This window comes from Equus caballus, chromosome 4 (assembly GCF_041296265.1).
Source record: "Equus caballus isolate H_3958 breed thoroughbred chromosome 4, TB-T2T, whole genome shotgun sequence".
In the NCBI taxonomy this organism is placed as follows: domain Eukaryota; kingdom Metazoa; phylum Chordata; class Mammalia; order Perissodactyla; family Equidae; genus Equus; species Equus caballus.
This window is the reverse complement of record NC_091687.1, coordinates 78,964,708-78,977,691: the sequence shown is the minus strand read 5'-3', so window position 1 is coordinate 78,977,691 and position 12,984 is coordinate 78,964,708. Positions and strand designations below refer to the sequence as shown.

At 40.9% G+C, this 12,984-nt stretch overlaps 1 protein-coding gene across 8 annotated transcripts in view; it reads left to right on the top strand.

Annotated features, from left to right (window-relative positions):
• Nucleotides 1–12,984, top strand: part of CTTNBP2 (cortactin binding protein 2) — a 152,986-nt gene that overhangs the window by 101,486 nt on the left and 38,516 nt on the right. For all 8 annotated transcript variants that reach the window (XM_070264282.1, XM_070264283.1, XM_070264279.1 and 5 more), the window contains 4 exon segments: nt 4,904–5,021; nt 8,034–8,309; nt 10,772–10,867; nt 12,115–12,194. In XM_070264282.1, the coding sequence (XP_070120383.1) occupies nt 4,904–5,021; nt 8,034–8,309; nt 10,772–10,867; nt 12,115–12,194 (570 nt within the window).

Below are 12,984 nucleotides of genomic sequence, written 5' to 3'. Positions count from 1 at the left end.
CCTCATCTTCCATCTCTCCGACTCCGTTACGCTGCCTTGAGAGGGGCCTTTCTAACAGGGGAAGTCGGTCATGTAATTTACCTTTCATCTTTCCAAGGCTCTGTCAGTTCTAGGAGAAGGGCCAGACCTTTATCATGACAGACAAGTCCATTACTGATCTGGCCTCACTATACCTCCACAGGCATACTTCCTGTCTCCTTCCCTTGTACATTCTTTGCTCTAACCCTGCGCTACCAGCTGCTGTGCACACTTCCTGTGCTCTCTCTTCTCTCCCTGTCTTTGCATCTGCTGTTCCCATTACCTCAAATGGCCTCTGCTCCTGTCCTGACCTTTCCCTGCCTGGAAATATCTCAGCTTAAACCTTAGCTTCCAGCAGTTAGGTGTTCCCAGGGCACCTCTCCATACTTCACTTAGAGAGCTTGTACTTTCCTGAATTGTTTGCATGCCCCTCTCCCTGTCTGCCTCCTCCAAAAAGTCACTTCTCCATCTTTGTGTGTACTGTTTCCAGCAGTCTCTGGCCCACAGTACTAAATGCTTGCTGAAGCAACGAGTAAATGGATTATTACACTTCTTTCTTAACTGGTCTCCTTCCTGTCACCTCCCTCCTTTCCAATATTTCTTACAAATGCAGCGGTTGGTTTTCAGAACCGAGCTGATCATGGCACCTTCCTATCTGAACATAGCTTCATGCCTGTAGAAAAGCATCCAGACTCCTTAGTGCTCAGCCCGTCACAGCTGACTCCAGCCGTCTTCATCGTTGGCCACTCACCGCTGTATCTACCTTCTTGCTTATGCCATTATTTCCCATTTTAACAGTCTCCATCTCCCTTGCCCTGAAAAACAGTGGGCACACCCACCCCCAAAGGTTGTTCCCAGCACCTGCGCTGGACCTGACCTGTGTATTTGCAAACTGCTTTTGCTTTCATTCCCTCTGCCCAATCTCAAATTCTCAGCTTCCCACCTTTACTTTGATTCTATCTCTAGCTCTTTGGACTTGGGGTTTCTACTTAGTCTCCCTGCACTGGTACCTTGCTTCTCAGCTCTCTTTAAAGGACCATGGCAGAGATGGTTCGTTGGCCCTCAACATCTCTTCTCCCCTTCCTCTATAGTAACGGATCCTTCAGTTTTTGGTGGGGTCCATGGCCACCCAGAATAAAGACTACATTCTCCAACCTCCATTGCAGTTACCTATGGCCACCTACCTAAGTCTTGGCAAGTAGGGTGTGAGAGGAAGTGAAGGATGAACCTGAGCCACTGCTTTTTAAGTCTCTGTTATTACAGATGTTATCTGTCTGGTAATTAATAGGACTTTGGCTTAAATTAATTCATCCAGATCTCTTGTTCTACATCAATTGGGTAGAACACCCTGCTCAGTTTGGGCCCTCTGGGAATCCATTTCCAGAACTAGTGACTGGCTTCACAGCATTTATCCTCTTTACACAATCCCACCCTTTAAGGAGAGAGCTTAGATTCCTTTTTCCTCCTTTCCCTCCTCCTTTTCCTCCTCCATGTAGTAAAACTTTGTTGTTTTGGTTTTGGTTTTGGTAAGGAAGATTGTCCCTGAGCTAACACCTGTGCCAACCTTCCTCTGTTTTTTATGTGGGATGCCGCCTCAGCATGGCTTGATGAGTGGTGTATAGGTCTGTACCTGGGATCTGAACCTGCACACTCTGGGCCACTGAAGCAGAGCCCGCAAACTTAACCACTATGCCACTGGGCCGGCCCCAAAACTTTGGACATTCTTGAACAGCCCCCTCTGTCTGTGTGCATTTTCCCCATGTCTCTTCACTACGCTTTGCATTCCTCCCTGAGAAACAGAACTATTACATTATTTGTGGTCATAACCCTCGGCTGTAACATGGCGCCTGGGGCAGAGGTGCTTAGTACCTCTTTCATTAAGTTGTAAGAATTGACAAGCACTAAAGACTTATACACTGTTGGAACTGTGCTTGAAACTTAGTGTGTACTCCATAGTTGTAGCTATCGTTTTTAAGTGTCAACTGGGTCAAAGTTTTCATCTTCTTTATGTTCCCCATGCAGCCCAGCATGGCGCTCTAGAATTCACCCTTGCAGCGGTGTTTGGATATGTGTTGTCCTGCTATCCTTGTGGGGACTGACATTTTGTGCTTCCTTGTAGAGAAAGTCACTGCTTATATTTTTGCCCATTGACCTACCTGAGTGAAATAAAATTATATACAACCCATATTGAAGGTCAGACATAAAAGAATCTCGCAGATTTTGGTTGCATCTTTTATCATTTCTGTTTGTAATTTGAAGTAACATTGCCTAGAATTATATTGAGATCAGTGACATTTGATGATGTGCTGTAATTCCTTACCACTTAACTGAATATTTGGGCTCTTTTCTAATTGGTGATGATTGTGTTAATTATAATAATAACAGCAGCTAATAAACATTGAGAGTTTAGTATACACCAAGAATATAAAAGCTTTTTATGCATCTTTTCATTCAAGTCACTTAGCACCTCTGTGAAATACAGGTGAGGAAATTGAAACAGAAAAATTTTAAATGATTTACCGAAAGTCAGAGATAAAATAATTTATATTGTCAGGATTAGAATCCAGGTCTGTTTGTGCTCTTACCTGCTTTTGCTGTAAGTACTCACTTTTGTAATAAATGTATTATTTTTATCTCTTATCATCTAGGAATTCACCAAGTTTAGTGCTCAGATTGTATTCTACTTAATTCTCTTACTACTTTCTAATTCCACATTTGTGAATTTCTTGTTAACTATCTTATACATTTATTGGTGTTGTACAAATTAGCAATAACGGTTTGATAAGAACTGTCATTTATATATTTGACTGTCTTCAGTTCGTTTCTTAGCTTAATGATTTCTTAAATCTGAACCTCAGACCCGTGAAAGCCAGGCTTGGGTTACCATTGTTAGAGGAGATTCCTCCAACCTGAGCAGGGCCATTGAGAAATGAATGTCCTAGTTGGTTCCCATTGCAGGCAGACAGATTTTATTTACTCAGGGTTCCTCTGGTTCACCTCCTCCATTTTGTGAGTCCCAAGACCTTGTCTTTTATCCCCCCAGCATCCAGAAAGAGTCCCTGTATTGGCTTTGCCCTCAAACCAGCACTGGCTTCCTGCTCAAATTTCATTTAATTGGTGGTTTCAGCTTACTCTTTGTTTTCTTTGACCCTTAGGGATTTCCTTTACTTCCTTGTGAACTCGTGATTGCATTTAAACTATGTTTGGGGGACAGTATGAAGCAACTAGAACTCACATATACTCCTGGTGGGAGTGGAAATCGGTATCGCCACTTTTGAAAGCTCTTTGCAGTGTATACTGATGTAGAACATGTGCGTACCCTGTGACCCAGCAGTCCAACTCTGTCCTTATACTCAACAGGAATGTGTACGTGTGTCCCCAGAGGAAGTGTACTAGAATGTTCTTAGGAGAACCCAAAAGTACACCAACAAGATAATAGACTAATTGTGGTATATTTATATGATGGAATTCTGCACAGTAATTAAAAAAAAAAAAAGGCTGAACTATGCCTATCCCCAACACATGGATGAATTTTACAGACGTTATATTGGATGAAAAGAAGCCAAATACAAAAGTGTACCTGCAGTATGATTCCATTTGTATAAAGTTCATAAACGGGCTCAACCAATCTCTGATATTAGAAATCATAATAGTAGTAGCCTGTTAGGGGGGAGGACAGTGATTGAGATGGAACATAAAGGAGCCTTCCAAAGTGCTCCTTACACAAGTGTGTTCACTTTGTGGTTCTTCAAGCTGTATATTTATTGTGTACTTTTTAATTTGGATATTATATGTCAATAAAAATATTTACATAAAAAAGGAAAAAGGTATGTTTTACCAAATAGAAAAAAGAGTATTTTACACCAAGATTAGAGAAAGCTTTTCAGACTGCCTGGTTTGCTATGTTGTCAGAAGTGGAAGTCAGCCCAGAGCCTGTGTGTGTGGTGTGTGTACATGTGGGGCGAGGGGAGTGATGAGAAGGATGATGCTTGTTTTTGTTGTTATAGTTCCTTTTCATGGTTTCTGGTCTATTCAGTCTTGTGCTTATTCTGGTGGGAAATCAGTAAACAAATCATGGAGTGGTAAAAGTTGATATAACAGAGTTCCTTGAATAAATATCCTGATGTAATATCCTGCTGTGCAATTATTTATTCGAAAATGTTACCTATATATTGTCTTCTACTTTGATTTGAAAAATTTTGGAGAACTAAGACTTTTCAGTTCATAAGGGTACTGATATTTTTTGAATGGAGATTTCCTGAAGCAACAGAGAAGAAGAAAAAGCTGATAAAGAGAGGGCACGTAACTTCAATATGTATTGGGAATGTTTTTCTAAAAACTCAGTCAACGTGGCTTTCATATTTTTCAAATAAAAAAAATAGGACAGCATAAGATCTCAGATATAAATGTGCTGATGAGGACCCTGAGACAGAATTGTTAAAATTGGAACCCTGTGCTTATGTGACCAGAAAAGCAGTTCATAGTCTAGAAGACGGCAAGGAGCATCTGGTCGTAGCAAAAGTCTTTTTGCTTTATATTGCCAAATTACCATAAAAGGATACTGTGTGCTGAAGTCAATTTCTTTCTTAATTTCACTCTGCAAATTAAGTGATTAGTAAGCTAATTTTTTTCCTCTTGAAGCCTAAAAGGCTGTTCTGTGGAGCAATGTTTCGATCCTGTGATTCGCATTTAAATGAAACACTTGTTGCTTTTCATTTTGAGACAGTGTTTAGATTAATCTGTATATTTGGGTTGCTGGAATTGAAATAAGATTTCTAGCTGATAACTCCTGATTTGCTTGCTACAGGCAACTGACTTTTCCCTTGGATTTTTTGCTTGAGTTTATCCATTTGGATGTGAGGTAATAGAGCTCTTGTCTTTACAGAATTGCCTAGAAATCTTGTGCAGGCATGGAGGGCTTGAGCCAGAAAGGAGAGATAAGTGCAGTCGCACTGCGCACGATGTTGCCACTGATGACTGCAAGCATCTGCTGGAGAATCTGAGTGAGTGCCGTTCGCAGCTTTGTTTTCATTCTTCCTCCACACTGCTGGGGCCTCTGGGACAATGGGAAAATATTAATGCAGCTACAGTTTTCTCATTCTCTTCATAGCCTTCTTTGAACCCTAGCTACTACAAAAACACTTTATTGATTATAAATGTGATGATTATTTTTTTCCATGGAGAATGGCTTCTTACAGAATCAGTTGCTATTCAAATAATGCTAGATCTTCCTTGTATTTTAGTGACCGTGGACAGTATTTAAATAATCATTGCTCTTTTCTTCTGACTTTGATTGTCGTTCTAGACATAAGATTAGCAAGGTATCAGAAATCCTGGCTGGGTACTTTGCCATTAGCTGGTTGTATGAATGTAGGTAAGATGGTTCTCTCTCAACATCTGGTTGCCTACCTGTCTATGAAGATAATTGAGGATCTTTTGGGTCCCTTCCGACTTTAAAAGTAGATGCACGTTTTATGAAAAGTTCACTTGTGTGTTTATAAAAATGAAGTGTTAGATCATACAAAATATCATGACCTCTCATGTCAAGATTATCACTCAATCCATCCAGTCAGCCAGCTGTAACAGTAATTCAACTTTAGCTTATATTCTAATATTAAGAGACAGGAAATAAATCATAAACTTAAGAGTAACTCATTCTATGGTATGAGAGATGCTAATGGGTACTATGGAAAAGACTAATGGGGATTGCGAGTGTGAGGTGGGTTTCAGTTTTTTAAATGATGGTCAGCGTGGCCTCAATGATAAGACATCTAAGCAAACACTTGAAGGAGGTGAGGAGGGCAGCTATGTAGATATCTCAGGGAAGAGCTTTCCATGCAGAACATCGAGTGGACAGAGGCTCTAAAGTAGGCGCAGTGAACCTGTTTTGTCTGAGGAAGTGCAGGGAGGGCAGAGTGACTGGGTTAGCATGAGCGAGGGGAGAGAAGTTACAGGATAGGGTGAGGGTGGAGGTCTGATCTTGTTGGAATTTGTAGGCCATCTCAGGGACTTAAGTTAGCCATTTCAGCGTTTGAGCTCGGGAGTGGCAGGATCTGATGTACATTTTAAAAGTATCTCTGGCTGCTTTGTTGAGAACAGACTGTAGGAAGTCACAGGTAGAATCAGGGAGACTCGTTAGGCCAGTAATGTAGTGATTCAGGTGAGAGACAATAATAACAGCTCAGTCTAGGTTATAGCAGATGAGGAAGTGAGATGTGGTTGGGTTCTGGATATAGCTGAAGGTAGAGCCAACAGAACCTCCTGAAGGATTGAATGTGACGTCGGGGAGAGAGGGGATGCATGGATAACTCTGAGGTATTCCGCCTGAACAACTGATAGGATGGAGTTGCCATCACCTGTCAAGGGGAAGGCTGTGGCGGAAGCAGATTTTGCTATTGAAGATCAGGAGTTCAGTTTTGGATGTATGAATAACTTGAGATGTCGGTTAGGACATCTCTGGGGAGATGTCAAGTCAGCAGGAATTCCAGAGATGAGTATGAGCTGGATATATAAATCTGAGAGTCAGCAGTCTATAGATGATATTTAAAGTTATGGGACTGGATGAGATCACTAAGGAAGTGAATACAAATAGAAAAAATAAGAGAATTGAGCCTTGCAACACTCTATCATTAAGAAAAAGTGGAGGGACCAGAAAGGGAACAGCAGTGAAGAGTGACCAATGAGATCTGAAGAAATCCAGTAGGAGTGTATCAGAGAGCAGACAGAGATCAGTTGTGTCAGATGCTGTTGATAAGTAAGATGAGGACTGAGAACTGACAGTCGGAAATAAAATAATCCTGTAATTGTTCAGTTAATGGAAAAATCAGTTTAAGAAGTGCATCATAAAAATACGGATTTTTAAATATTTAATTTAAAACACACAAAGTCATTTTTTCATCAACTTTTATGTTAATGATTAGAGTTCCACGTATTCTTGTTACGAACAAGCCATGCTTTTAATGCTGCTTCTATGATTTCTAGTGTTTGAAGACTTAAACATGTTTATGAAGCAAACTAAAGGCAGTATCTGTTTAGAGATAAATTTTTTTCTAATTTTATGTAGTTGTCTCATCCATACGTAATTAGATGACTTTTGTTTTTGGCAACTCCTTTGTTCAGCATCTCTAAAGTGTTCAATTTAATTTTCATAGGAGTAGTAACTCATTTCATCAGTTTATGGAATATTTAATTTACTAATTATGGTAATGAGTTCAGCAGACATAGAAGGTTGGGAATAAACACAAGTGACTCTTGCTAAGCATATAATTGAATTTGCGAGAACCGAAGTACATAGGGTGCTGCCCATCTCAGTGGGGCCTCAGTCAGTTGGTGTCACAGAGAGATTGGAAAGATCATTTAAAAAGCTTCTGCACCATGTACTGTTTGTCAAATATTTACTAGTACTTACCATATAACAAAGAGTGTGTGAAATCTATTCTAAACATGAGTTCATTTACTCTTTATAACAACTCAATTGCACATTCCTTCCGTTTTGTAGAAGAAATTGGTGTATAGAGAGATCAAGGCAATGTACCAAGTACACAGGGCTCCTAGAAGGCTGACCCTGAGGCTCGGACCAAGGTCTGTATGGGTCTGAAGCCACTGTCCTAAGCACACTGACCTGCGCAATTATAACCTGCCTTACTCATGATGGTGTCAATGAAGGTGAGGAGAAAGGGCAACAAAGAGAATTCAGGGTCAAGAGAGAGCTTTAGTTTTCTCAGATTTTTTTTTTTTTTTTTAAGAATTTTAGAATCTTGCTGAAGGGGAAGAGTGAATGAAATAGAAAAGGCCAAAGATAAAGGAAAGGTAAACAGTTCAAGCAATGTGGTTCCAAAGAAACTGTGAAGAGACTGGGAGACCAAAGTTTACTCTAGTAGAACATTCAATTAATGTTCTTTAAAGAAATATGATAGCTGCCCTTTCCTTTGTTTTTAAAATGTTCATATCTGCTTATTTGCTGTTTTCTTCTATCAGGATTTTTTTTTTTCTTAATTCTTTTGTTCTTCCAACAGATGCCCTTAAAATACCCTTAAGGATTTCAGTGGGTGAGATTCAACCAGGCAACTATGGTTCCGATGACTTTGAATGCGAAAACACAATATGTGCTTTAAATATCCGCAAACAGACATCATGGGATGATTTTTCAAAAGCAGTGACTCAAGCTCTGACAAATCATTTCCAAGCAATCTCTTCTGATGGATGGTGGAGTCTGGAAGACATGAAGTTTAATAACACGACTGACTCCAGCATTGGCCTCGGTGCAAGCAGTGTGCGATCCATCACGCTAGGTATCAGCAGTCCTGCAATGGAGAAGAAGTTAAATTCCTGGGTTTATTTATGTTTATGGGCTCAATAACCTGATACTTAGTTCATTGATTAAATACATTCAAAGCTCACTTCTGGCAACTGCTGGTGCTGAAAACCTTGAATGTTCACAATGCAGCCATTACATAATGTTGCCTGTTAGTATAAAAATGCTTTTGTGCCTCAAATAATACTTAGAGAGTAAAGAACATAAAAGCCCTTGATGAGGCTTTATGATTGCACTTGCTATTTTGATAAATGCAAGAAACTAACCACATTGCAGCTGCTTGCTGATGCACAAGTTCTGAACACAGCTCCAAATTTGTACTTGGGCTGTGCCAGGAATGCGGTACATTAACACCTTACCTCCAAGACAGGAGCCCTAATGAAGTCTAGAGTTGGAAGATGCACTCTACTGAAGATACAGTCAAAGCTTCCAAATAGGATGAGTCAGGTGATACCTGGTTATTTCTGTTTGATAGGCACCATAAAACATACTCTGAAGAACTTATAAAGATAAGATCTGCTTTCTGATGAGCATAATAAGTGCTCTATAAATGTGAATTGTCCCTGATTGGTTTCGTTCCTCTTAAACCAGGAGAACTAACAACTAGGGGCAGTCTGCTGCTATGCCAGAACTGTGCTGGACGCTTTATATACGGGACCTCAGCGAGTCCTTACAACAAGCTCATCTTACAGATAACTAAACAAGTTACAAGATGACGTGCGTGAGATCACACAGCTAAGGAGCAAAGCAGTCAGAGTTCAAATCCCAGTCTGTCTGATAGGAACGCCTGTGTGTTTTCAACAGCACCATGTTGTAAAAGGAAGGTTAAGATTGAGGGAAGAACGAGTTTCACCATGCGATTAATCTATCAGCTTGTTATATCAGAATGTGTTTTATTCTGTTCATTCATATATACTAAAACACTTTCAAAACACATATTACCACCAGTTTTTAAAGCAAATTATTCATGACAGCTTAATTTTATGGCTTTTTGGCATGATCATTAAAATAATTATAATTATTATAGAAGAATTATTATATAATTAAATAGTTGTGTTAAGAAAATGTCATAAATGGGGCCGGCCCTGTGGCGCAGCGGTTAAGTTCACATGTTCCACTTCTCGGCAGCCTGGGGTTCACCAGTTCGGATCCGGGGTGTGGACATGGCACCGCTTGGTATACCGTGCGTGGTGTGGTAGGCATCCCACATATAAACTAGAGGAAGATGGGCACGGATGTTAGCTCAGGGCCAGCCTTCCTCAGAAAAAAGAGGAGGATTGGCAGTAGTTAGCTCAGGGCTAATCTTCCTCAAAAAAAAAAAAAAAATTAACAAAGAAAATGTCATAAATGATTGTCAGGAACACATTTTGTCCATACAGCAGAGTGTTATTCAAGGTGTGGTTCCGCCCAGGGGTCTGATAAATAAAGTCGCACAGCCAGGTTTTGAAGGAAATGGCCCTCTACCATCAGCCTCCTCCAGCTAATCTGAAAACTGGCAAAGGCAAATGGGTATCACCACCATGGGATAGATTTGCCTCTGTGAGCAATGGATGCTAAGGCTTGAGGCTTCCAGTGTTCGTGCTTGTCACTGAGGTGTGGAGCACCCTGGTAGCATTGCAGATCTAAAAATCATTGCGTTTTTGGATAAAGGGCTTACTTTGGTGCCTTGCTGTAGCCACTTGATAATTGATCACTATAACATTATTGTTATTAATGCGTGTACGTAAATGATTTTACTGTATTACATTAACCTAATTTAGGTTAAAGGGACCAAGGCCAGTAGAAAAGCAGAGAATTATAGGAGGGGTATGCATGTGTGTTGGGGCTGTGCTGAAATAAGTATTTAAGAATTGACCTGTGGAAGGGAAGAGATGGAACAAGTACTTATCACTAATCCCTCCCTTGAGTAGACACCTGTGAAGTGGGGCCCTTTCTGAGCAAGAGTGAGCAGAGGGCCCAGACTGTGAGAAGGCTTGCTTTATTCTAAGCCCCTGAAATTACCTGTTTTTTCTTGAATCTAAAAATTTGTTGGAAATGGGGGCAGGGTCCAGAGCACCAAGGGCCTGTTGTCCCATCCACAGTGCTTGGGCTTTGTGAAGCAGGCACTAGAAGAACCATGAAAGGTTGTGATCAGCTTTGTTCTTGAAAACTTAACCCTAGAAATATTTAGTTGTATTTTCACTCTCTAGGTTTCTCTCTTAATCTCTCCTATGGAGGCTTTGGAAAAGCCCATAGTTTGAAGGTCTCCTCTTGACCTTCAACAAAAATTGTATTAGGGAGTTAACCCCTTGTGGGACCCTTTACCTGTTCTGTGCATGCCTTTGGCAGTTTAAACTCTGGATTCCTTAGGGTTCTCACAGAGGAAATTGTACCTTGACCCGTATTAAAAAAATTACTTTTAAGCGTCTCTTGACTTTTCATTTTATTTTTCTCAACTAGGAAATGTGCCGTGGTCAGCAGGTCAGAGTTTCACCCAGTCCCCATGGGACTTCATGAGGAAGAATAAAGCCGAGCAGATCACCGTGCTTTTGTCAGGTAAAGGTATTCCAGACTGAGGTAATGATGGTAAAGGGTTTGCTTCATGATTGTTTCTCGGTACCAGTTCTGAAATCTGCATGGTTTTTGTCCTGCATCCTCTGGTCATGCACATGTGAGTGTGACTCCCCCTAAACTAAGTCATTAGATGTTTTTTGAAATGTTTAATTAAGGAGAGGAAGAATCAAAAGCCATGCTCCTGACACCTGTTGTGAGGTGTGTCCTGACCATTGATTGCTGCATTTCTGATTGCATCTCAGTAGGAACAAGCCAGAGGCCAAACTTACACGTTGATGAGAGAGTGACAGAGACCATGTTAACAGAAATGTCTTTCGTGACTGTCAAGTACAGTGTATGATCCATATTATTATAATGGGAGAAGTTCATGGTTTGTGAGCACCTACTGTGTGCTAGGCCCTGTTGTTTACAGCACAAGTATAAATTCATTCAATCCTCAGAACAACCCAATGAAATCTGTGTTTCTGTTTACCCTCATTTTATATATAAGGAAATTGAGTCTCAGAGAGATTGATTTTCTTGTCTAAGGTCATACAGCTAGTAAGTGATGTAGGAATTGTCAGTTTCTCAGCTCTTGACTCTAAAAGGCTACTGATTTCATCATTTATTTCCCATACTTGGGAATGGAGTCTTTAAAAATTCAGTTTCAGCTAATAAAGTTTTATTTTGTTGTTTGTACTTATTGTAGTCTGGGGGAGAAAAAAGTGTGAGACCATTCCAGAAAATTCCTTTATGCCCAAACAGTATATTGAGAGAGTGGCAGAATTGGAGGGAAAGTTGGGGAATAGATCTAAAGAGAGACTCCAGACCCATGCATTAATGCTGGCTAAGGCTAGAACTTTCTAAAGATTGGTATTATCTCTGATAACATTTGCTTATAAACAGTAAAATATTGAATCCAGCTCTCAGAGCAGATACCGGCTACAGTGTTGGAGCTGGGACCTGGAGGCCTGGCTGTGATTGCTGGGAGGCGGGCTTCCTGGGGGGAGGATGCAGCAGCTGGGGAGCTCTTAGGAGGCCGGCAACAGTGGCTGTTTACCAGCCAGTACAAAGTGTTAGACTATTTTCACAATGGTAAAGGCACACTGGTGCTTTTTGGCCAAGTATCAGCTCTGCCTACGTAAGTGAACAGATATATTGCATCTTTTATGATAGATTCTGTTGTGTTTTGATCATTTATATTTAACAAGGAAGAGCCAATTTTCCTTCTGTGTACTTTTTTCTTACAGGTCCTCAAGAAGGCTGCCTCAGTAGTGTGACTTACACGTCTATGATTCCTCTTCAGATGCTGCAGAACTACCTCAGGCTGGTAGGTGGACGCTGCTGACTGGAGTCTTATACTCCCATCCCTGACACTGGAATTTTGGGTAGCCCATATTTATGTTTAGAAGAGTGTGAGCCCCAACTCACCCTGTGCCCTGTGCTCTGACCCCATGACCTTCCTCAACAGCCCCCTCCCTGGAAGGCTGCTGGTCATTTAGTTATGGATTTCCGCCACAGTCATCCAGGTGTCCATTGCCTGGACCCAGAGACTACCTGTGACTTGTGAAGTGTTTTAATTTGGGCAGGAGGAGGTTGTCTTCGCTAACAAGGACTTAGCGTCAAATAACTGGTCAAGAAGGAAGAGCCTAGCTATAAATATCACAATACCTTGCTATAAACTTTCATAATTTAAAATTGAGTAAATATGCTAGCTTTAGTTAGAATATTGATTTGGCCACTTTAACAGAAACCAACCAATTATAGCTTAAACAAGATAGAGATCTATTTTTCTCCAACATCTAAGTCCCAGCAGGTGAGAGATTCAAGGAGGGTGAAGGGACAGGGTGACCCCTGCAGGATCTCAGCAGCTTCTCTCTCAGCACGCCACCATGCCCCAGGGTGTTGTTTGTGTGGGATTGCTCAAAGAGTCACCTCTTCCACACCCAGGTTCTAGCCTGAGGGAAGAAATCCTGGAGGGCAAAGCCCTTCCTTTCAGAGGAGTTGCACACATCATTCCTACCCATATCCCATGGACCAGAATTTAGATGTTCATGCCTAGCTGGAAGGTGTTATTTTTTGCTGAACAACTGTGCACCCAGCTAATACTAGACAGTTCC